This window comes from Coregonus lavaretus (genome assembly GCF_964263955.1).
Source record: "Coregonus lavaretus genome assembly, contig: HAP1_SCAFFOLD_532, whole genome shotgun sequence".
Lineage (NCBI taxonomy): Eukaryota > Metazoa > Chordata > Actinopteri > Salmoniformes > Salmonidae > Coregonus > Coregonus lavaretus.
The window spans coordinates 227,501-254,905 of record NW_028158636.1 but is presented as its reverse complement, the minus strand read 5'-3'; the positions used below and the strand labels follow the sequence as shown (position 1 = coordinate 254,905).

At 42.3% G+C, this 27,405-nt stretch overlaps 1 protein-coding gene across 1 annotated transcript in view; it reads left to right on the top strand.

Moving 5' to 3' along the window:
- The window catches only part of LOC311123742 (NLR family CARD domain-containing protein 3-like), a 70,747-nt gene that overhangs the window by 4,012 nt on the left and 39,330 nt on the right, over positions 1-27,405 (top strand). The window contains exons 4-6 of the mRNA XM_084197981.1: positions 1,218-1,391; positions 2,862-3,035; positions 3,876-3,922. Of these exons, the coding sequence (XP_084054107.1) occupies positions 1,218-1,391; positions 2,862-3,035; positions 3,876-3,922 (395 nt within the window). The remainder of the gene's footprint in view (positions 1-1,217; positions 1,392-2,861; positions 3,036-3,875; positions 3,923-27,405) is intronic.

The window sequence follows — 27,405 nt, the reverse complement described above, 5'->3', positions numbered from 1 at the left end:
TTTCTGAGGCTGGTAACTCTGATGAACGTATCCTCTGCAGCAGAGGTAACTCTGGGTCTTCCATTCCTGTGGCGGTCCTCATGAGAGCCAGTTTCATCATAGCGCTTGATGGTTTTTGCGACTGCACTTGAAGAAATGTTCTAAGTTGTTGAAATGTTCCGTATTGACTGGCCGTTATGTCTTAAAGTAATGATGGACTGTCATTTCTCTTTGCTTATTTGAGCTGTTCTTGCCATAATATTGACTTGGTCTTTTACCAAATAGGGCTATCTTCTGTATAACACCCCTACCTTGTCACAACACAACTGATTGGCTCAAACACATTAAGAAGGAAAGAAATTCCACAAATTACCTTTTAAGAAGGCCCACCAGTTAATTGAAATGCATTCCAGGTGACTACCTCATGAAGCTGGTTGAGAGAATGCCAAGAGTGTGCAAAGCTGTCATCAAGGCAAAGGGTGGCTATTTGAAGAATATCAAATATAAAATATATTTGGATTAATTTAACACTTTTTTGGTTACTACATGATTCCATATGTGTTATTTCATAGTTTTGATGTCTTCACTATTATTCTACAATGTAAAAAATAGTAAAAATAAAGAAAAACCCTTGAATGTGTAGGTGTGTCCAAACTTTTGACTGGTACTGTATATATACTGTCACGAACTCTGATGCGGATGTGGTGCGAATCAATAGCAGGACACAGGAGCTCAGTTAATCCAGACTTTACTAGAAAATCCAAAAATCATAACACGGGTCAAACAACCCGGAGGCGAAACATACACCACAGTGCGTAAAACACTCCCAAACCGAACTGCGCACGAACAATAGTGCGACGGTAAAACAAAGAGAGTCTAGCAAACAGCACTGCACCAAACGACAGGAAAACAATTACACACAACACATGACAAACAAATGGAACAATATATAGGGTACATAATCACACTAACAGGGAACAGGTGCACAACAACTAGACAAAACCAAACGAACATCGAACACATCCAACGGTGGCAGCTAGTACTCCGGGGACGACGACCGCCGAAGCCTGCCCGAACAAGGAGGAGGAGCAGCCTTGGCCGAAACCGTGACATATGCATATGTATATATGAATAGATATGGCAGGTTTCAGGACACTGATGTATCTGAAATTGTTGAAAGAATATATTTTCACACCAAAGAATAGCAGTGTGATTTTAATATGATTTTACTTTTGCAGGCTGTCAGGCTGTCTAGTCACAGAGGAAGGCTGTGCTTCTCTGGTCTCAGCTCTGAAGTCAAACCCCTCACACCTGAGAGAGCTGGATCTGAGTAACAATGACCTGAAGGATTCAGGAGTGAAGCTGCTCTCTGCTGGACTGGGGAATCCCCACTGTAAACTGGAGACTCTGAGGTCAGTATTCCTGTAGTTGGTCAACAAGTGATAACTGTTCACCAGATCCACATGTGTTTACCAGGAACACATAGTCCACACCATATGTGTTTGGACAGTGAAGCTTACAGTTTTAAATTTGGTGCTATGCTCCAGCATTTTGGATTTGAGATAGAATGTTTCATATTAGGCAACAGTACAGAATGTCACCTTTTATTTGAGGGTATTTTCATACATATCTGTGTTACTGTTTAGAAATGAAATCACTTTATGTATCTAGTTCTCCCATTTGAAAAATTCGTAATAATTTGGACATATTCACTTATATTGTATTAAAGTAGTCATGCATTTAGTATTTGGTCCCATATTCCTTACCCACAGTGATTACATCAAGCTTGTGATTCTACAAACTTGTTGAATGCATTTGCAGTTTGTCTTGGTTGTGTTTTAGATGATGTTTTTCCCAATAGAAACTGAATGGTGAATAATGTCCTGTCATTTTGGAGTCACTTCACTTGTATTGTCAGTAAGAATAGAAGATGTTTCTGAACACTTCTACATTCATGTGGATGCTACCATGATTATGAATAATCATGAATGAATCGTGAATGATGATGAATGAGAAAGTTACAGAGGAACAAGGATCATACCCCCTCTGTTATTGGTAATGGTGAGAGGTTAGCATGTTTTGTTGTAGCCTCTGTAACTTTCTCATTCATTATTATTCATGATTCATTCATGATTTTTCTTAATCATGGCATCATCAGGATTAATTTAGTAGTGTTTAGAAACATGTTATCTACTCACTTAGACAGAAAATTACTCCAGTCATCATCCACCATTCAGTTACTATCGGACAAAACATAACCCAAAACACAACCAAGACAAACTGCAAATGCAACCAACGAGTTTGGGACGAAATACTCAACTTTTGACTACTTTAATACACTATAAGTGAATTGGTCAGAATACTTTTGACTTCTTCAAATGGGGGTCTAGATACATAAAGTGCTTTTATTTTTCTAAACGGTGAAACAGATATGTCTGAAAATACCCTCAAATTAAAGGTGACATTATATACTGTCACCTCATGTGAAACATTTAATCTCAAATCCAAAATGCTGAAGTATAGAGCCACATTTAAAATGTTAGCTTCACTGTCAAAATAGATATGGTGTGGACTGTATACTCAATACAATCTAAATCTGATACCTCACTGTCTGTCTTTTGACTGATACTGCTTTTTAAACTGCTCTGGTCAGTCTACTCAAATATTTGTACTATACAGTGAGGGGAAAAAAAAGTATTATACATGTTTCTATCTAGAAGCAATAATCTGATAATTTCTAATAATGATACATTCATTTATGAATAGATATGGCAGGTTTCAGGACACTGATATATCTGAATATATGTTGAAAAAAATATACTGCCACATTTTGACCACCAAAGAATAGCAGTGTGGTTTTAATATGATTTGACTCTTTGCAGGCTGTCAGGCTGTCTAGTCACAGAGGAAGGCTGTGCTTCTCTGGTCTCAGCTCTGAAGTCAAACCCCTCACACCTGAGAGAGCTGGACCTGAGCTACAATCACCCAGGAGACTCAGGAGTCAGACTGCTCTCTGCTGGACTGGAGGATCCACACTGCAGACTGGAGAAACTCAAGTATGTAGAGGGTTTATGTCAATGTTCATATCAGACATGTTGGAGTTATCAGGATAGTTAAGACAAACATTCTGACCACCACTTGGACTAAGTTATATAAAGACGTGTGTGTGAGTGTGAGTGTGTGTGTGTGTGTGTGTGTGTGTGTGTGTGTGTGTGTGTGTGTGTGTGTGTGTGTGTGTGTGTGTGTGTGTGTGTGTGTGTTTGTGTGTGTGAGTGTGTGTCCAGTGTGTGTGTGTGTGTGTGTGTGAATGTATGTCCTGTGTGTGTGTGAGTGTGTTTGTGTGTGTGTGTGTCCAGTGTGTGTATGTGTGTGTGTGTCCAGTTGTGTGTGTCCAGTGTGTGTGTGTGTCCAGTGGACACACACACACACACTCACACTGGACACACACTGGACAAACACACACACACACACACTGGACACACACACACACTGGACACACACAACTGGACACACACACATACACCACACACACACTGGACACACACACACGCACACTGGACACACACAAACACACACACAGACACACACACACACTGGACACATACACAGACAAACATTCTTACCACCGCTTGTACAAAGTTATATTCTGAGTGTGAGTGTCCAGTGTGTGTGTGTTTGTGTGTGTGTGTCCAGTGTGCGTGTGTGTGTGTGTGTGTGTGTGTGTGTGTGTGTGTGTGTGTGTGTGTGTGTGTGTGTGTGTGTGTGTGTGTGTGTGTGTGTGTGTGTGTGTGTGTGTGTGTGTGTGTGTGTGTGTGTGTGTGTGTGTGTATGTGTGTGTGTGTGTGAGTTCAGGTGTATCCCTCAATGACTGTCTGTTCTTCTGCTTACCGCTACAGTGTGGAACATGGTGGAGAGAACACAATGAAACCTGGACATAGAAAATGTGAGTGTTGACTGCTGTGAAGAATATGACTAAGAATAAGTCTTAATTCAAGTGAAGTCAAAGTCAAAGACCACCATCATTACTTACTTGGTCATATTAAATATCAGCAGTAGTTCTACAGAAGCACAAATCAGGGACACCAAAGTTTACAAAGAGTTGCTTTGACAATGTGTGTGTCTGTGTGTGTGTGTGTGTGTATGTGTGTGTGTGACGTGTTCATGTTACTTTGGAAATGTGTGTGTTTGTTCAGTGTGTGTGTTCGTGTGTGTGTGTTCAGTGTGTATGTGTGTGTGTGTTCAGGATGTGTGTGTGTGTTCAGTGTGTGTGTGTGTGTGTGTGTGTGTGTGTAATTAATGGGAATTAGTGTGTTTTATATTACCATACAGTATAACATATGATCATTCAACAAGTCTCAAGTTACCTTAACTTCTCCTTTTGATACCTAGAAACATCTACATTAAATGAATTAGTGAAAAGTGAGTTAACATTCTAATGTGAATGATGATGATGATTTCTAATATTGTGTCTGGTTTCATCCATCAGATGTCTGTGATCTCACACTGGACCTAAACACAGTAAGCAGATTCCTCTCTCTGTCTGAGGAGAACAGAAAGGTGACATGTAGGAGAGAGGAGCAGCCGTATCCTGATCACCCAGAGAGATTTGAGGGCTGGTACCAGGTGCTGTGTAGAGAGGGTCTGACTGGGCGCTGTTACTGGGAGGTAGAGTGGAGTGGGAAAGGGGCTGTTATAGGAGTGACATATAAAGGAATCAGCAGGAGAGGAAGGGGTAATGACTGTTGTCTTGGATACAATAACAAGTCCTGGAGTCTGATCTGCTCTGGCAACAGTTACTCTGCCAGGCACAATAATAAGTCCACTACCATAGTCGTCCCCTCCTCCAGCTCCCACAGAGTAGGAGTGTATCTGGACTGGCCAGCCGGCACTCTGTCCTTCTACAGAGTCTCCTCTGACACACTGACCCACCTGAACACATTCCACTCCACATTCACTGAGCCCCTCTATCCAGGGTTTAGGGTTCATGTTGACTCCTCAGTGTCCCTGTAAATAATAACCATGGTAACACTGACACACACACACACACACACTGGACACACACACACACACACACACACACACACTGAACACACAAACACTGGGCACACACACTGGACACACTGGACACACACACAAACATACACACACAAACACACACACACACTAGATTCACACACACACACACACACACACTGGACACACACACACACACACACACACACACACACACACAAACACACATACACACACACACACAAACACACACACACACACACACTGGACACACACACACACACACTGGACAAATACACACACTGGACATACACACACACACACACACTAGACACACACACACACACACACTGTACACACACACACATACACACAAACACACTGTGAACACAAACACACAAACACATTAAACACACACACATTGTACACACACACACACTGTACACACACACACACACTGGACACACACAAACACACACACACGTATACTGGACACAAACACACACACACACACACTGGACAAACACACACACTGGACACACACACACACACTGGACACACACACACACACTGGACACACACACACACTGGACACACAAACACACTGGACACACAAACAAACACACACACTGGACAAAAACACACTGGACACACACACACATACACACAAACACACTGTGAACACACACACACAAACACATTAAACAAACACACACTGTACACACACACAACCTGTACACACACACACACACTGGACACACACAAACACACACACACGTATACTGGACACAAACACACACACACACACACACTGGACAAACACACACACTGGACACACACACACACTGGACACACACACACACTGGACACACACACACACTGGACACACACACACACATTGGACACACACACACACACTGGACACACACACACACTGGACACACAAACACACTGGACACACAAACAAACACACACACTGGACAAAGACACACTGGACACACACACACTGGACACAAACACACATTGGACACAAACACACTGGTAACAACAACACACATGACACACACACACAAATACACTGGACACACACACACACACATACACACACACACACACACACACTGGACACACACACACTGGACACACACACACACACACACTGTACACATGCAAACACATACACACACTGGACACACGAAAAACACACACACACACAAACACACACACACACACACAATGGACACACTGGACACAGTCATACTGGACATACACACACACACACACTGGACACACACACACTGTACACACACACTGGACACACACACACACTGTACAAATACACACACACACACACTGAACACACACACTGGACACACACACACACTAGACACACACACACACTGGAAACACACACACTGGACACACATACACACACACACACACTGGACACACACACACACACTGGACACACACACACACTGTACAAATACACACACACACACACATACACTGGACACACACACACACTAGACACACACACTGGACACACACACACTGGACACACACACACACACACACACCGGACACACACACACACACACAAACACACACACACACACACATACTCACACACTGGACACACACACACACACACACACACACACACACACACACACACACACACTGGACACACACACACACACACACTGGACACACACAAACACACACACATACACACACACACACTGGACAAACACACACACTGGACACACTCACACTGGACACACACACACACACACTGGACACACACACACACTGAACACACACACTGGACACACACACACACACACAAACACACACACACTGGATACACTCATACTGTACACACACACACACACTGGACACACACACATTGGACACACACACACACACACTGAACACACTCACACTGGACACCCACACACACACACACTGGACACACACACAAATTGAACACACACACTGGACACACACACACTAGACACATTCACACTGGACAAACACACACACTGGACAGACACACATTGGACACACACACACACACACACTGGACACACACACACACACACAAACACACACACTGGACATACACACACACACACACACACACTGGACACACGCACACTGTACACACACACACACACACACTGGACACACTCACACTGTACACACACACACACACACACACACACACACTGGACACACACACATTGGACACACACACACACACAAACACTGGGGACACACACATTGGACACACACACACACTGGACACACTCACACACTGGACACACACACACTGGACACACACACACACTGGACACACACACACACACACACACACTGGACAAACACACACACACACTGGACAAACACACACACACTGGACAAACACACACACTGGACACACTCACACTGGACACACACACACACACAAACACACACACTGGACATACACACACACACACACACACACTGGACACACTCACACTGTACACACACACACACACACACACTGGACACACTCAAACTGTACACACACACACACACACACACACACACACTGGACACACACACATTGGACACACACACACACAAACACTGGACACACACACATTGGACACACACACACACTGGACACACTCACACACTGGACACACACACACTGGACACACACACACACTGGACACACACACACACACACACTGGACAAACACACACACACACTGGACAAACACACACACTGGACACACTCACACTGGACACACACACACACATACACTGGACACACACACACACACACTGGACACACACAAACACACACACACACACACTGGACACACACACTGGACACACACACACAATGGACACACACACTGGACACACACACACACACTGGACACACACTGGACACACACACACACTGGACACACACACACACTGAACACACACACACACACCGGACACACACACACATATACACTGGACACACATACACACACACTGGACACACACTGGACACACACACACACACACACACTAGACAAACACACACACACACATACACACACACACACACACTGGACAAACACACACACTGGACACACACACACACATACACTGGACACACACACACATACACTAGACACACACACTGAACACACACACTGGACACACACACACAGGACAAACACACACTGGACAAACACACACACTGGACACACACACACTAGATACACACACACACACACTGGACGGACACACACACACTGGACACACACACGCAGGACAAACACACACACACACACACACACACCGGACACACACACACACTGCACACACACACACACACACACACTGGACACACACACTGAACACACACACACACACACTAGACACACACACACACACACACACACACTGGACACACACACACATACTGGACACACACACACACACACTGGACACATTTCCTTGTGTTGGATTTTGATGAAAGGAAATCCCATATAGCCTACTGGACAGGACTTTGCTATGGCATCTTCTGTTTGGGTGTCTCAGGTCAGGTCTGAGCCATGATCAGAATGTGTCTCTGTGTCTATTTCCAGCCCTGCCATTTCTACCTGTCCTGATCTAGTGTTTCACCCCTGACCTCCTCACACCGTCTCACTGTCCATGTCTGCTTTTAGCTCCCACCTCTACTTCACTGTGTTATAATGGACCTTATGCTTGTTATGTCACCTCTGTAACCAGTTATCAAACATACTGACCTTTCTGACCCTATCCCATGGCCCTACTTTCTACAACTGAACATTTAAATTCCTCTATGAGTTTTGTTTAGTGTCCATTTACTTATCTATGTATTTGTTGTATATTGGGGTTGTGCTGCAGAGCATCTTGGGGGTTTGTATGTGTTGAGATGATCACGTTCCAGATAAATGGTTGAACTGATTCCTGTCTCCCGTCTCATCATTATTGAATTGTTACACAGACGTGGTTATGAAACCCACGAGACATAACAAAAGATTGGTGATGAGTAAGTCTGAATCTACAGCAACTATTCTGTCTGGAAGAAGTGGGTTTTTACAACTGTTTAAAACTGTTATTTTCTGTGGTACAGTCTAGGCTAATGTTAGCACAGTGTATTGCTAGCAGAGGCAAGTGCATAGTCCAGCTAGCTAAGAAAGAGCGTTAACCAGTGGTGTAAAGGACTTAAGTAAAAATACTTTAAAGTACTACTTAAGTAGTTTTTTGGGGTATCTGTACTTGACTTTACTATTTATATTTTTGACAACTTTTACTTTTACTTCACTACATTCCTAAAGAAAATAATGTACTTTTTACTCCATACATTTTCCCTGACACCCAAAAGTACTTGTTACATTTTGAATGCTTAGCAGGACAGAAAATGGTCCAATTTACACACTTATCAAGAGAACATCCCTACTGCCTCTGATCTGGTAGACTCACTAAACACAAATGCTTCGTTTGTAAATTGTCTGAGTGTTGGAGTGTGCCTCTGGCTGAACGTACATTTTAAAAACAAGAAAATTGTCTGGTTTGCTTTATGTAAAGAATTTGAAATGATTTATACTTGTACTTTTACCTTTGATACTTTAGTATATTTTAGCAATTACATTTACTTTTGATACTTAAGTATATTTAAAACCAAATACTTTTAGACTTTTACTCAAGTAGTATTTTACTGGGTGACTTTCACTTTTAGTTGAGTCATTTTCTATTAAGGTATCTTTACTTTTACTCAAGTATGACAATTGGGTACTTTTTCCACCACTGGAGTTAACATCGTCATGGACGGCAGAAAAGGACTGGAGACGGACATCGGAGCGGGAAAACAACGTGATTAAAAAGGAGGAATATACAGTGATTAAAGGAAAGGACATTTATTTAACTGTGAAGACAAACTTTTTAATTAAATCTGCTAAATGAGCGAATTTAGGAGGAAACGTCAGTGAGTGAAGTGAATGAAGATCACGTGACTGAGGAAAATATTGCTTTGGTTGAGGACAATATTGAAGTGAGTGACAATCAGGAGCTTATTGAGAAACGAAAAATTATTTGAATTGTTGGAAACATTGGACAGTTTGATGAAAGTATTGAGCAGTGGAGCTCATATACAGAACGGTTTGAATATTTTGTACTTGTACATGACATGGATGAGGACAACATTGTGCCTCCATGTTTTAGTGTAATTGGGCCAAAGACATTTAATTTACTAGGCAGCCTGCTACAGCCAGACAGAACAGGAAATAAGACGTATGGGGATATTGTGGAGATACTTAAAGGACATTTTTCACCAGAACCACTAGTTAATGCTGAAAGGTTCAGGTTCCACAGGAGACATCAGGAAGAGGGAGAATCAGTAACAATGTTTGCTGCTGCATTAAAGAAACTACCAGAACACTGAGTTTAATGCTGTTCTAAATGACATCATTAGAGACAGACTAGTATGTGGGCTACGGAGTGAAGCTACACAAAAGAGACTGTTGACTGAAAGTCATCTGACCTTGGCAAAGGACATTGAAATCAGTGTGTCCATGGAACTAGCTGCTAAAGAGGCTCACCAGTTGAGTTCATCAGGAACTTAGTGGGTTCATCTAACAATCCTAATCACCAGCTGATACATTTTAATCTCATACACAGGGTATACCTTCCACCTAGAAAACATAATGTAATAAAGTTGTGTCTTTTTCCCCAGTGGGAGCTGTGGTGCTTGGGGAAGAGGGAGAACAGGACCTGCTGTCTTGACATTGTGTCTTTTTCCCCAGTGGGAGCTGTGGTGCTTGGGGAAGAGGGAGAACAGGACCTGCTGTCTTGAAATTGTGTCTTTTTCCCCAGTGGGAGCTGTGGTTCTTGGGGAAGAGGGAGAACAGGACCTGCTGTCTTGGCGGCCTGCTTGGTGACTGTAGCTTCTTTCTCTGCGTTCATGTGGTTCTCACCAAGCTCACATGCCAGATCCATGATGAAATGTCTCCTGCTGACTGTCTTGTCAAGGCATTGCTTGTACAACACGTGTTGATAGCAGCCATGTCGAGCACATTGTAGAACACCTCAACAGGACAGAGGAGAGTACCCCCTTTTACAGAGTACAGTCAACAGGCCAGAGGAGAGTACCCCCTTTTACAGAGTACAGTCAACAGGCCAGAGGAGAGTACCCCCTTTTACAGAGTACAGTCAACAGGCCAGAGGAGAGTACCCCCTTTTACAGAGTACAGTCAACAGGCCAGAGGAGAGTACACCCTTTTACAGAGTACAGTCTGGACATCTGGTCTAGCATCCACACCAACCTTTAACATAAAATAAAATAGAATAGAAAAGGTTAGAATTATATAGAATGATAATACTAATAGTAATAATATGAATGTAATATAATAAAAGGGGATCCTATTTGGTGTTTGGCAGATGGGAAGGCTATCTGTATATGGTAGAGATACTGTATATACCTTTGTGTGATTGTAGTCTGTCACTGTCTCCGGTTTCTTCTTCTGGTCACTGCCGGTGGCAACAGTGGGGTGCATGGTGCTGAGGAAGCTAACACTTATTTATTTTACATCTGTACACCGTGAGTGTTGCTTTACCACTCTCCATCACACTGTGAGTGTTGCTTTACCACTCTCCATCACACCGTGAGCGTTGCTTTACCACTCTCCATCACACCGTGAGTGTTGCTTTACCACTCTCCATCACACCGTCACACCGTGAGTGTTGCTTTACCACTCTCCATCACACCGTGAGTGTTGCTTTACCACCCTCCATCACACTGTGATCCCAGATCAGTACTCCTACTCTTTATGAATACTGTCACAGGTGACTCCTCAAGATGAGGCTCATGATCAGTGGCGGCTCCTGAAAAAATTCTCAGGGGGGGCAATTTTTCTGATGATTTAGGTGACCTATACACATTTTAAAAAAGATATGTCCAGCAACAACATGAAGACAGGGGCAGCATATAAGTCAATACCAGAAGCATTTATTGACTGATCTCAAAAGTGTTGGCTTACCAGGGTTGGTGGAGCCCTCAGTTTCATCTTTGCCTCGCAAAGCTAACTCAAACACTCCGCAAACCTTCACACACTGGATTAGCCGGCTGAGGATGTGGCGGTTCTTGCTAATGTCGTAGTAAATATATTTGTTATAGTGAATATGGAATATGATATGTTGAGTAAAATGTTGTGCTAAGATCTATTTAGGTCAGGAGCTGGTTATAAGTTCTGTTCCTATCCAATAACAATGGACAAAAGGGTCCTATCTTGTCAGCCTTGTCAGTTTCAGTTCTCCAGTAAACTTGTGATTATCAACACTAACCTCATCGTTGTGGCGGCGGACAGCTAGCCTGTATCCCTCATCCAGTTGTGTGGGAATGTTCAGTCTCCCCAAAGCAGACAATCTCAAACAGCTATCCATGTGGGTCTTTGACAGCTCATGTTTCTTAATCTTTCCTGAAAGATGGTGCATGTCCGTTACACACCAGTCGCTGTCCAAGCGGTGCTGTCTGCCGTGCCGCCTTCAGGGTGAAAGAGTAAGCAGGGGGTAGCAGAAGACTGCATTAGCTACATCGCAGCCTGCTAGCCAGGTTTTTCGTTCGTACCAATTTTTGGAAAATCCTCGGGTGTAGGACTTCCCCCCTTTAGTAGAAACCTGTTGAATTATTAAATTTGGTCTGGGAGGTCCTAATTGTTTCGTTGCCAATTTATCTTCATTTGTTCGCCGACAAAAAGTAACTTATTTCAAAGAGACAATCGAGTTGCACTGAACGCTATAGCCATCTTGATAGTAGTACGTGAATTGATTGATGAGGCTACCCGCTCTTTTCTTAGTTACGTTCATGGTTATGTTACATATGACGAAAGCGCGTAAGTGCAAGCCCTCAGAAACCCATAGAGATTGTATTGAAAGCTCTGATATTTGAAAAAAATAGATTTTACATGGGAGTCTATGACAGACTTCTGGGCGATTTTCAACCTGACTGAAATCGCCCCAAAAGGGGGGGGGGGCCATTTGAAGCACGACTTTAGCCTGATTGGACATTTAGTGGCACTGTGGCAGATCAGACGTCTAGATTACAACACTGATAACTACTGTTGCCGTGATATAATTGATTAGGAAAAAATATCCCTTCCTTTTCCCGTTTGGCAGTGCGTCGCCCATATCGCCCTATTGAACACACCGCCCCTGCTCATGATTTATAAGTTATATTCTTTAAGAATCAATTAATATCATTAATTGAACTGCTTTGCCATGAACAGATCTGTGAGGTCTTAACTTAAAGGTACTATATAGACTTCATGGTCATTTAAATGGGGTTGAACATTCATCCCATCAGATTGTGTAAAGGATTTTCTGAGTTCTGAAAAATTCTGACTTGGAAGCATCTCTCTGACCTCACCCAGCTGAAACACACCCACATAGCTACAGTTATACGCTTGTCAGGTTTTACCCACTTTTACAGCCAATGTATGGACTGGTATCCATATGAATCAGTGGAAAATACAGACTAGTTAGCCATCTCCCAATAGATGGACCCCACGCAGAACTTTCAGTAATGCAGCATCTTCAGTAAGCGAGTATTCCAGACACTCTCTTCTTATGAACCAGTTGCTATTAAATGAAGGTTTTTTGGACAGAAAACCTGTGGCTACGGTAGGATTCTAGGCTAATCTGGGCTGGCACCTCTGTTCCAAGATAGTCAGGAACAGTCGGAGGTGGAGGGGGCTGTGGAGCCATTATCCTGGCGGTGCTTGTGGAAGGTTGGGTAGGCTCTGCACACGGAGCTAACTGGAGCTCGGCAGCATCATCACTGTTGGGCTTGCCGGCGGCCTCGCTGGTTTGATGATGCTGCTGCTGCTCATCACTCTCCTTTGGCTTTGTTTGGCTACTTTTTCTACCATTGTCTGAAGAAGCCTATTGTGGTGAAACGTCAGGAGTACGTTTTTTTTTATAGAAACTTTTAAATGAGCCACATGGATGCTAACTGGGGACTCAGCTAAAACTGGACAAATACACCTTTTTATTTTGGTATTTTGGGGACCAAATAAATGTATACCAACAGTGGACAATTCCCAGCAAAAGCATGGAGCTCCAACTCTCTAGTGGAGAATAGAGGGAGTATTCCCCTTGGAGAATCCAGAGTGGCTCACTGAAGAAAAACATATTGGAGAATAACAACAATCTCAATCTGAAGCTTTAAAGAAAAAAGGGGAATTCTTCTGAAAATCAGGAACACCATTCTTCCTCCTGCCCCACCTATTGTCCCTGTATGAATATTAGTTGGCATCTAATTGAAGAACATACTGCTTTATAGATCCCAGCCTGACAAACAATTGTTTTGGCCTTACTTTGAGCACTTGCACTGCGCCTCCATTGAGTCTCCACGTGTCAAGCAGTACAGAGAAACGCCCTCTAGATGACAGCAGAGGCCTGCTCTTGGATCTACCCTGTCTAACCACCAGTTTAGTGACCTTGTTCCATCAATATGTCCATACTACTTCACAACCGATTTGAGGCCTTGTCCAGCAATGTCCCATTGGGCTCAACCAAGCCGAGAGTGAGGTTCTAGAAAGAGGACTGACTTTATAATAATAATAATAATAATAATATGCCATTTAGCAGACGCTTTTATCCAAAGCGACTTACAGTCATGCGTGCATACATTTTATTTTTATTTTTTTTGTGTATGGATGGTCCCGGGGATCGAACCCACTACCTTGGCATTACAAGCGCCGTGCTCTACCAGCTGGTGGACTGCGGGGAGCTCCGGGGAGCTCCGGAGGGATCTACACTTCTATCATAGAAGATTGAAGTTGTTAGATAATTTTTATTATGAAACAGATTTTCCTCATATACTATTTCCAAACCCCTCACATTGGGAACCTCAGTTGGAGTCAGTGTCAGAAACTATACAGACTGTTATACGTTGGGATGTGGCTTCCTTTTCACAATTCAGAACCCGACCTGTATATCAGCTTAACCTTATACATTTTTCAAAAAATCAAGCTCTAGAAACATTGAACATCAATCAGAATATAGTGATTAAACCAGCAGATAAGGGGGCTCAGATTGTTGTAATGGATAAAGTGAATATCTTCTTGAAGCCAATAGCCAATAGGATAATGGTAAACACTATGTTCCATTGTCCCACTCAACACAACCGGAAAACACAAAGATTAATCCAGGAGATAGTGAGTAAACTATATGAGGATAAGTACATTACAGATAAACAGATGGTCTATCTTTTTGGGGCAGATTCTCCAAGGCTTAGGCAGTTTTACTTACTGCCTAAAATACATATCTCCTGAGACGTTGGCGGTTCCCTACGGCTGACCAATAGTAAGTGATTGTGTCTCAGAATCTTCCTGTATTGCTGATTATATTGACTTTTATATCAACCCTCTATCCCAGAAACACCCCAGGTATGTTAAGGATAGTTATGAATGCAGGGTTTATTACTATTGTATTACTCTTTATATTAACTTAGCTTCTGACTTGTTATATTGTTGTTGTCAAGAGGTTAACCTGCTAGTCAGCATTTCATTGCACTGTTAACTCCATGTATATGACAAATAAACCACCTTGAACTTAGAAGGGAAGGGGGAGGACAGCCAGAAAGGGAGGGGAAAAGATGGCCAGCTAAATTACAGTATGTGTCCTCAAATGTTATGTCATCTAAACATCTCACATTAGCTGGAAGAACTGACAAATTAAATGAATCATAGAGGTCTTATAACTTATTCCATTCTACAGGTCCATTGTTTTGTCTCATGTCTCTTTATATTCATATACCCTGGGGACCATGTAGCTGTATTGAAATCACCTTGTTTTATAACCTTCTTTGTTGCTCAGTTGTACTTCAATTGGCCGGACCATGCCCAATTCTTTCACACAGTAATGCTCCAGCATCCACTCAGAGCTTATGCATCTAATGCATTCCTCAAATACTGCAGAGTTGTTAAGCAAGTCCCTGAGATCATCATGTTCAACCATGTTTATTTGCTTATTTGTAAGATGAAACCTGAGGGAAACCTGTCATAAATCCATAAAAAATGGTTCTGAGGTCCTCAACAATGCTATTCTGTACCGTAGCTGGGATGCAGTGTTCTTTCCTGATTTCCAAAATCAAAAAATAGATATTATTTTTGATACCTTCAATTAGCTGCTCAGTGTTGATCTCTGTGGCTGGAACATATTCAGCCTCTGGCAGACTCTCTACATCGCTCATTTCATCTTCAATGGGATCAGTCCCAATCTCAAATTCATCATGAGGGCAATTCTCATCTAAGTTGGGGCTTAAAAGCTCTGTGGTTTTGGTAGATGTGTGACCGATAGGCGCTAAAACATATATTTGCTTTCCCACACCCATTAATTCCACAGGTAATTAGAAAATGTGGTTCATGCTGGTGATAGAGGCCAATATGTGTGAGTCGTCTGGACACAAAGACAGTATGCTCGTTGCAAAGTGGACAATTGAAGAGAGTTGGCATTCTTCAGAAAGATTGTGAACCTTGGAATGATGGGATGGAATCATGGAGATCATTGGTACTCAGCCACTTGCAGACATCATCAAGGGACCAGTCTTCCACAGCCACACTCAAATTAAAGTTGACACATGAAGAAAAAAAGTGAGAAAAAAAATGTGTCTTTCCAGACAACCACCTTTCCCCCTCATTTGTATTTCTGGTTGTTCCATAAAGAAACAGAGCTTGTCAGGAAAGGTGAAGATGTCTGTCTCTTATTTATCTGACGCCATATTTCTTAGTATGGGACATTATGGGATTCTGCAGTCCCACATTTACAGTGGGGAAAAAAAGTATTTAGTCAGCCACCAATTGTGCAAGTTCTCCCACTTAAAAAGATGAGAGTGGCCTGTAATTTTCATCATAGGTACACGTCAACTATGACAGACAAAATTAGAAAAAAAAATCCAGAAAATCACATTGTAGGATTTTTTATGAATTTATTGGCAAATGATGGTGGAAAATAAGTATTTGGTCAATAACAAAAGTTTCTCAATACTTTGTTATGTACCCTTTGTTGGCAATGACACAGGTCAAACGTTTTCTGTAAGTCTTCACAAGGTTTTCACACACTGTTGCTGGTATTTTGGCCCATTCCTCCATGCAGATCTCCTCTAGAGCAGTGATGTTTTGGGGCTGTCGCTGGGCAACACAGACTTTCAACTCCCTCCAAAGATTTTCTATGGGGTTGAGATCTGGAGACTGGCTAGGCCACTCCAGGACCTTGAAATGCTTCTTACGAAGCCACTCCTTCGTTGCCCGGGCGGTGTGTTTGGGATCATTGTCATGCTGAAAGACCCAGCCACGTTTCATCTTCAATGCCCTTGCTGATGGAAGGAGGTTTTCACTCAAAATCTCACGATACATGGCCCCATTCATTCTTTCCTTTACACGGATCAGTCGTCCTGGTCCCTTTGCAGAAAAACAGCCCCAAAGCATGATGTTTCCACCCCCATGCTTCACAGTAGGTATGGTGTTCTTTGGATGCAACTCAGCATTCTTTGTCCTCCAAACATGACGAGTTGAGTTTTTACCAAAAAGTTATATTTTGGTTTCATCTGACCATACGACATTCTCCCAATCCTCTTCTGGATCATCCAAATGCACTTCAGACGGGCCTGGACATGTACTGGCTTAAGCAGGGGGACACGTCTGGCACTGCAGGATTTGAGTCCCTGGCGGCGTAGTGTGTTACTGATGGTAGGCTTTGTTACTTTGGTCCCAGCTCTCTGCAGGTCATTCACTAGGTCCCCCCGTGTGGTTCTGGGATTTTTGCTCACCGTTCTTGTGATCATTTTGACCCCACGGGGTGAGATCTTGCGTGGAGCCCCAGATCGAGGGAGATTATCAGTGGTCTTGTATGTCTTCCATTTCCTAATAATTGCTCCCACAGTTGATTTCTTCAAACCAAGCTGCTTACCTATTGCAGATTCAGTCTTCCCAGCCTGGTGCAGGTCTACAATTTTGTTTTTGGTGTCCTTTGACAGCTTTTTGGTCTTGGCCATTGTGGAGTTTGGAGTGTGACTGTTTGAGGTTGTGGACAGGTGTCTTTTATACTGATAACAAGTTCAAACAGGTGCCATTAATACAGGTAACGAGTGGAGGACAGAGGAGCCTCTTAAAGAAGAAGTTACAGGTCTGTGAGAGCCAGAAATGTTGCTTGTTTGTAGGTGACCAAATACTTATTTTCCACCATAATTTGCAAATAAATTCATTAAAAATCCTACAATGTGATTTTCTAGATTTTTTTTTCTCAATTTGTCTGTCATAGTTGACGTGTACCTATGATGAAAATTACAGGCCTCTCTCATCTTTTTAAGTGGGAGAACTTGCACAATTGGTGGCTGACTAAATACTTTTTTTCCCCACTGTAAGTGTTGACTCAGATAATATGATGCTCCAAATGGGGCATTAAGTTCTTCTTCCATGTCAACCCAAATTGGCCTATTAGAGTTCTCAATAAAGAGAGCCTATTTGGGCAGTTATAAAGGCTTCTTGCTATAATTACATGTTAGGGAGCTTTAATCCTCCCTTCTAAGTCTTTACCTGTAATCTAGCTTGGTTCATCCTGGCCCTTTTAATAGTCCAAATGAATCATTTTGTCTATGGTGTTAAAGGTGTAGGCAGGTATGGACAGTGGAAACATGCTGATGATGTAATTCAGTTTAGGAGCTTTAACCATCTTCATAACATGTGGCCTACCCCACAATGAGATTTGTAGCTTGTCCCAGTTCTTCAACTGGAGTTGAATTTTGTTCATACACTGTATTGATTGATTGATTGACTGCAAATACATTCATTCACCATTCAGTTAGTGTTGGAAAAGATGAAGGAATGACATAAAACACACAATAATCACACTGTATTGATTGATTGATTCACTATTCAGTTAGTATTGGATTGACAAAGGAGTAACACAGAACACACTATAATCACACTTCAAATACATCCAAATACTTTATAGAGGCTAACCTGTTAGTAGATCCATAGTGAGCTTTAAACGTTGTCTTGCTTTGGTCTGAAATACAGAGGACAGAACAATCCACCCCAATACGCCAACCTGAAAGACATCAATTAGACACAAACACAACATAAACAACATGAATATTCAATATCAAATGCATCTAACCAATCTGATCTGTTTTATGTATTCTTCTTTTTGTCAAGTCGAACATAATCTACATTGGGTCATCTGTGTGTGTGTGTGTGTGTGTGTGTGTGTGTGTGTGTGTGTGTGTGTGTGTGTGTGTGTGTGTGTGTGTGTGTGTGTGTGTGTGTGTGTGTCTGTTTTACCTGTTTGTGGTGGTTGATACATTTCTCTATCAGAGCTCACAGCTCCCAAACTCTCCACCACTTAACTGGACAGGGGCAGGATAAGCCAGGTACTAAAGGGAGGAGGATGGAAGGAGATGGTGAGAAAGTATATCATGGGTTTAAATGACTACAATTTCTCAATATTGAGTCTAGCTAGCTAAAGTTAGCTAACGTTACAGTAACTTTAACTAGCTAGCTACTGTAGCTAACGTTAGCTAAAACGTACCAACATTTATACAACAATTACCAGCTAACATTACAGGCTATAGCTTGGCTAGCTGATGAAAAACCAAGAGTACATTACATCATGTATTGTTTTTTAGTTATTTGATAGTAGTTTGATGAATTATTATCTTAGCTAGCGAATAGCTAAGGTATCACTCACCTTTCACGTCAATCCGTTGCAAGTCATCTCTTATTGGTCGCGTCTCTCCAACCATCCGCGCGCTTCCCGCTTCCAGTTGTCTTTTGACCAACGGTCTCAATTTGAATTCTGCGCTGGAGCGCCCTTTACTGACGAGGCCGCTGCTGGTTCCAAACCGAACCCCTCTTTTGAAAAGGCTTCTTCAAAGAACCCCTGAAGTCTACAACGGTTCAACAACGAGCTGATGGCAGAGTATAGGCTTGGAAATTAATCTTAAGGTATATTTTTTACCTTATATTATCCTAAAGGATCCTACAGGAAGCTTTTCTTTTAAGAGTGTAGTTCACTTTTACTAATTTATCTGCAAAACCATGCCTTCCGAGTTGTAAAGGGGTGGCCAGCCACATAATTAGTTTTAAAAGTCTACCATGACAACAACTATCCCATTGACTATATCCAGTAATAGTTTCTTATTGTTCTAGTTAAGATCTCACAACACAGTTACGCTACTACAATTAAGGCATAAGCCATAAGTATATATCATTTGAAAATGCAAACAAAATTGGCTTGAATTTGTCGTGTAATAACAATTTTGAAAAACACCAAAAAGGTCAATACTAATAATTCATCATAAAATGTTTGTCCTCTGTAGTTGCGGGTCTTAATTTTTTTGCTGAAATCCATACTTTTTCATTAAACGTTAATCAAATACAAACACCAACATTTTCCTCCTTTTTGTTTCTCGAAGGTGGAAACTGAGTGCATGTGTCAATTGAATATCCAATGACGTAGACCAAGGGCTCCAAATACTTGTTGTCCAATCAAATCACGCAATCTACAGATGGGGCGTCAACCAAAGAAAACTTTATTGACTTGGCACATTTTCTGTCCAGGGACACTGAGAAAAAACAACCAGGAAAGATAAATCATAGAAATATATGTTTCTTTTACATATTACAATAATTGTATAGCCTAGGTTTCATTTATAAACAGACACATTCACTACATTAGTTCCATTATTCACTAAATTACTTATTATTTTCAGTAAACTCTTATTCTATAACATTTATTGTTTTAACATTTACACTGCTAGTTTTACACTTTATATTATATATATATATATATGTCATTTATATAAATATAATATATAATGATCAATATATAACCATTTAATAGATATATAATGTACTATATATACACACACACACACACACACACACACACACACAGCTAAGGAGAAGAAGGTGAGATTGGCTGTTACACCAGCTAAGGTGAAGAAGGTGAGATTGGCTGTTACACCAGCTAAGGAGGAGAAGGTGAGATTGGCTGTTACACCAGCTAAGGAGGAGAAGGTGAGATTGGCTGTTACACCAGCTAAGGAGAAGAAAGTGAGATTGGCTGTTACACCAGCTAAGGAGGAGAAGGTGAGATTGGCTGTTACACCAGCTAAGGTGAAGAAGGTGAGATTGGCTGTTACACCAGCTAAGGAGAAGAAGGTGAGATTGTCTGGAAGACCAACAAAGTCCCCTGTCCCCGAGGTGAAGAGGACACCTCCAGTCTATGGGTCTGGTCCCCTTGCCAGGGCCAGATATTACCTGGATTGCCATCAATACCCCTATGCTTTATTTATGAGGTCACACGTGAAGAAGTACAAAGAGGACATCATCAAGAGGTAAGGTAGTAAAAGTATGTGATAAGAGTGATTGTTTTTTAGACTTGAGATTATAATTCAGTTGATATGACATACCGTACATCTACAATGTAGGATCATAGGTTTCTGTGATTTCTATGTACTTTCAGAGAAAAGGAGTTAGTGCAGGAAAAAGATGGTCCCTTGTCCCAACCGGTGGAGACAGAGGTCTTTCAGACCTTTTCCTGGAGTGAGACTCTGGCATGGGGCAGAGGAGAAGGCACCTTTGATGACCACCTGTTAGAGGGCAACCCTTCCCCAGGCCAGAAACCTCAAAGTAGACCTCATCAAAGGTAGAGAAATCACGACAATGTGAGGATTAACCCAATATCATGTTCACACTAGATGTCCAATATCAATCATTTCACAATGTTCATGTTGTATATAGTTGTACCGTTTCTACAAGTAACTTAGTAAAGTAAGTACGCCTCTGACATGTAAGCCTTGTCCGAGACAAAAGACTAAACTAAGAGAAGAAACCTTCTAATGTCTCCTCTTTTCAGAGACGACTTTCAACGTAAGAAGCAGGACCTCCTTGACAGAGGGACATGGATGGTGCTGTCAATGGCCTTGTTCACCAGCAGGCAAAATAAAATGAAGTTTGTACCAACATGCCTGGAGATGGAGCTGTGGAGGGGAGGATGCTGGGAGAAGATATTCTTCACTCTGAACTACATGGCCATCTGCCTATGTTCTGATGCCACTAGAGGACATGTTAACAGGTTGAGGGTCGGCAATGATACCCAGATCATGAAGTGGAAGAAACAGGCTGAGGTAAGTGTGAGTCTTAAACATATGTAAACACAATTTGATTCAGCCTATTTCATAATTCTATTATTTCATTGAATTTCTCTTGGCAGTTGTGGCTCCCAGGTCTACAGCCAATCAAGGACTAGCTACCCATCCCCCACTGCTGCTCTCACCCCCCACCCCCCACCCCATCCCCTGATATGCTGGACTCTTTGGTTCTGTTCAACAAAGTGCAGCACAGCACAGTACAGTACAACTTTATTAGTCAATGTTACAGGGAACAAAGGGAATGTGTCTTTCTGAAAGGGGTTGGTCACAGATCTGCCAGTTCAGATCAAATCCCACGTTTTGTTGTCTGGCTCAGGACTCAAACCAATGACCTTTCAGTTACTGGACTAATTCTCTAACTTCCACCTCCTAACACTTCTAGCATGGGCTTCCTAGGCAAAGTTCCTTTTACACTATCCCATGTGTGTAGAAAACACGAGTCTGTCTCATGATCTGGTAATGAGGTAGTCCTGCCTTCAACTTCAAAATCAGTATCACCCTCAGGTCAAGAGGGCATTACCTCTTGGTCTAATGGTCAAGACACTGGTTTTTCCCATGGGACACCTGGGTACAGATCTCGCCTGTGAAATGTGCACACCTCTCCCAATGCACCATTCCACTGCTTCCACCAATGTAGTGTTTTTTTGCAAACAGCAACAGTGTAATGCCCCTTTCGTCTCAAACCCGGATCTCCCTGCCCGTAGGCAAACAAATATATTGTAGTGAATTCAGGGGGTAGCCCCAAACAGGTTTTGAACCTGGGTCCATCAACTGTCAAGCCAACACCTTAAGCGTGTTAGGTTCTAAATGAACCTAGTAAAACTCAGGGACGTTTAGTAAAGCTCAAACCAAGTTTATTCACCCATTGGATCATACAGCTGCATAAGACAACGAACATATTCACACAAGCACTGGTATTTAACCCTTCCTCTTATGCTGAGCCCCTCCTTCCACATCTGAACAGCCAATACACCTCTGCTGCTATCCAGAAGATGAGTGATATATGTTCTTCCTCACTTCATCTAACCTGACCTCTGCTCAAATTGCTCACTCCTCCCCAACTCAAGGCTGTCATGTTGACTTGTACCAGACTGTGTCTCTTCTCCTCCAATAGGATCCCTGATCACTAACAATAAAATATCCTGACAGAATGGAAACGTTATACATTCCCTTCTCTCCCTCAGTGACATGAATAAGTCTATTTCATGTTTAGAAGTCAGAACCCAACAAGCGCTACGCCAAGAGGTCCGAACCTCTCGATGATATGGCTAGGTGTTGGATTAAGGTCGCTACATTACCCACTTCCTTGGGGAAAGCATGCCCCCACACTTCTTTATAGCAAGTCTCTCACGTGTACATGCCTCTTTGATGGCCTCACAGGCACTATCCCACTTCTGACACCAATGTAACAAATTAAGGGATAGCTCCAACCGGGACTCAAACCCCGGTCCAACGACTATCAAGCCAACAGCTTATCCATTACACCGAGAGATCAGAAGGTGGTAATTGGTAGGTGTTGGGTTCAGCTTGCTACAGTATATACTTATATAGGGCAATGTGTGATCTGGGAGCGGCAGCACTACCACTAGTGCTCCTGACACAGCCTAACACAATCTTTACCTTCTGAACCTTAAAAACAGACCTAAAGTCAGATACATTTAGACAAACCACCATGTGAGCAGCAAGTGTAGGGTTAATGGAGTGAAGTGGGGGATGGGTAGGACCACCAGTATCAACTATATGTCTATGAATGCATTACTATTAATGCAGTACTAAAACGGATGGATGCTCTTCATCAACACCATCTCACCTGTGAAACTAGATGTCAGCAATCAATCAACAAGACTAATGAAATGGAGCAAATGAAGACATTAGAACTGCTAAAGGTCAGATATTATATTCTGACACCAATTTCCTACTGGTAGATTTTGTACATGATCTGTCAATCCTGAGAGCAACGCTCTCTCTCCTCTTCTTCCCCCATCTCTCTTTGCTGGGGTGAAGTTTCCCCTAGATACACATCTAGGATCAGCTTCCCCTCCCCCAAACCTAACAAGGATCATTAGTGGGAGGAATTCAAACCTGATCCAAAGCCAGTGTCTATTTGGGAAACTTGTCCCCTCCCCCACAACTCTACATGTGGATGCGGCTTCCTCCATCTCACCATGTTCACAAAGAAAACGGCAGTGTATTTCAGCTGTAAGAATTTTTAAGTTACTAGCTATATTATTTGAATTGAATTGACCTAGCTTCATTATTATTCAACCAGTAGAGAGGCCTCTGTGTAGTTGGAGAAAAATACTCTTTACCCCCAGGTCTCCTTGAGATGACCAGTAGAGGTCTGTTAGTTGGAGAAAAATACTCTTTACCCCAGGTCTCCTTGAGATGACCAGTAGAGGCCTCTGTGTAGTTGGAGAAAAATACTATTTACAGATGAGCTTTGGGTTTCTAGGTATGTTTAGACCCAGGTAAGTTAAGTGATCATGCACCACTTTAAATGGTATCCTCTCTAGCTCACTTGTTGTAAAATTATCTGAGATACACATGAGGTCACATTTTCCCCAATTTATTGAATTTCCAGATAGTTTGCCAAATGAATTGATTAAGTCTAGTAGGTTAGGGACAGAGGCTACTGGGTCTGAGAGGTATAAAAGCACATCGTCTGCATATAACGAAATGATGCTTTCTATGTTTCCTACTTTAAGACCTTGGATATTAGGATGATCCCTTACTTGTATCGCCAGTGGTTCAAGGGGGACAGCGAAAAGCAGAGGACTGATTGGGCAGCCCTGCTGGACAGATCTCGGTAGTTCAAAGGGACTGGATTTGTCTCTGTTGGTCAGAATAGAGGATGTTGGGCAGGCAATCTCCTCCAGTCACATGCGATTCCCTTTTTTTGTGGCAGACTCATATGAAAAAATATGACCTCTCATAACCACTTGAAAAGGTTCCTATAGTGTAGAATCAGATACCACTCCTGTGTCATTAGTCTTTGGCTTGGATGCATATTTGATGTGGTTGAAATACTGTCATCTTTTATGATGCTGATAAAGACAGGGGCCGTCTGTTAAGGTGCTAACTGCACAGTGTAGCTACAGGTTATACACTGAGTGGACAAAATATTCACAACACTGTTATGACCAGTTTCTCTGGTATCTCGTACTTCAGGATGGAAGAGAGTAGTCGACCACTTAGATGGAGAGTTGATTCATTGTTATTTAATGGTTACAGTACTGGATTCAATGACAAGTGGTACGGGCGTAGCCTCTTGTCATCTGAATGACTTCCATAGAACACCTCTCAGTTTATATAACGCTCTCCGAGCTACTTCCATCCCACAGTTGCCAACCATTATTGAGTGTCACTCATCTCCTACAATAGGATCCCCGTACATAGTATCGTGTGGCACCCTAGCCAGGCCATTCCATCACGTACTCTTTCTAAGATTAGCAACAGTGTTCCCTAATCTATCTTGGCACGCCGACCTTCTGGCCCCCCATCCGTGACCGACACAACACATGGCGTGTCCTTTTCCTCTCTCTCACCTACAGCTGATGACTTTAAAGACATTAATAAATGCTGTATCAAAAGACGTTATATCAAACACCTTCCTAATATTGAGTTACCTCCTCACTTTTGTCCTCAGAACAGCCTCAATTCGTCGGGGCATGGACTCTACAAGGTGTTGAAAGCGTTCCACAGGTATGCTGGCCCATGTTGATGCCAATTCTTCCCACAGTTGTGTCAAGTTGGCTGGATGTCCTTTGTGTGGTGTACCAAGAGCGTGAAAAACCCAGCAGCATTGCAGTTCTTGACACAAACCGGTGTGCCTGGCACCTACTACCATACCTCGTTCAAAGGGACTTAAATATTTTGTCTTGCCCATTCACCCTCTGAATGGCACACACACACAAAATCCATGTCTCAATTGTCTCCAGGCTTAAACATCCTTCTTTAACCTGTCCCGTCCCCTTCATCTACAAGTGACATCAATAAGGGATCATAGCTTTCACCTGGATTCACCTGCTCAGTCTGTCATGGAAAGAGCAGGTGTCCTTAATGTTTTGTCCACTTAGTGTAAATTGCACAATAATGATCCATTGATGGATTTTCTTATGTAGTCTATTGTTTTCTCTGTATTGAACCTGCCTGCCACCCACCCTCCTGGGGACTGTGGGTTATGAGACAACCCCCGCATCACTAGCTTGCATGTTCTGCAGCCTTGTAGAGATAGGGAGGGGATGACTGGGAGGCAGGTTGGCATTTATTGTCATGAATCTTGCCCTGGAGGCAGTTCTGCAAAGTGGTCACTAGCTGGCACAGGCATAAAGTAATAATATCTGATTTTAATGCTAACCTTAACCTCACTGCTAATCCTTACCTTAAATTATTACCATAAAACACAATTATCTTCAACAAATGTTTACGATATAGCCAATTTTGACTTTGCAGCTGTCATATCTAGAAGAAATCGTGCAGTTCTGCCTCCAGGGCAAAATTCATGACAAAAGTCAACCTGTGACTGGGAGAGGACAATGTAAAATCGATAATGAAATTGTTTAACTTGCTTTTTCTTGTTTAAAGTATGTTTTATTATGAAAAGTACAATATATCCATGTACAATTGTGCAATTATGGAGCATATGTCCATATATAATTGTACAATTTATTTTTCAACATAAAATATATTCAACAAATTATCACATTGGTATTTTAACGGTGTTATTGTAAGAGTTTAAATGGTTTAACAGAGGATACATCTAAAACAATATAAAACAAGTGCAGTATGTTCTGAGTATGTTACCTCAACGTCAACTCATAACGTCCCACTATAACTTCATGGGAGTCTAGTGGAAAGACTGCATGTTGTTTTGGGTGGATTCATCAACATTTGCAGAATATTCCTGTAATGTCAGATGGCATCTTGTCAGGTGGCAACAGCCTAGTCGGCAGCAGACACTCATAAGGAGTTCAAGTAGTTTATTTGCCATTTGCAGGTATTAAAAATGTCAGTGATGTTCTAAAAGTCTGATGGAAACAGTTTAGGTTGCTTGATTTAACAGGCAGATAGAACTGGGATAGAAGCTGTTCTGGAACCTGGGATCCAGAAACTGCCTAGCAACCACTGGTCCTCACTAGACTGGTGCCCTGCATGTCTATTTGTTCATTGGAGTTTATCAG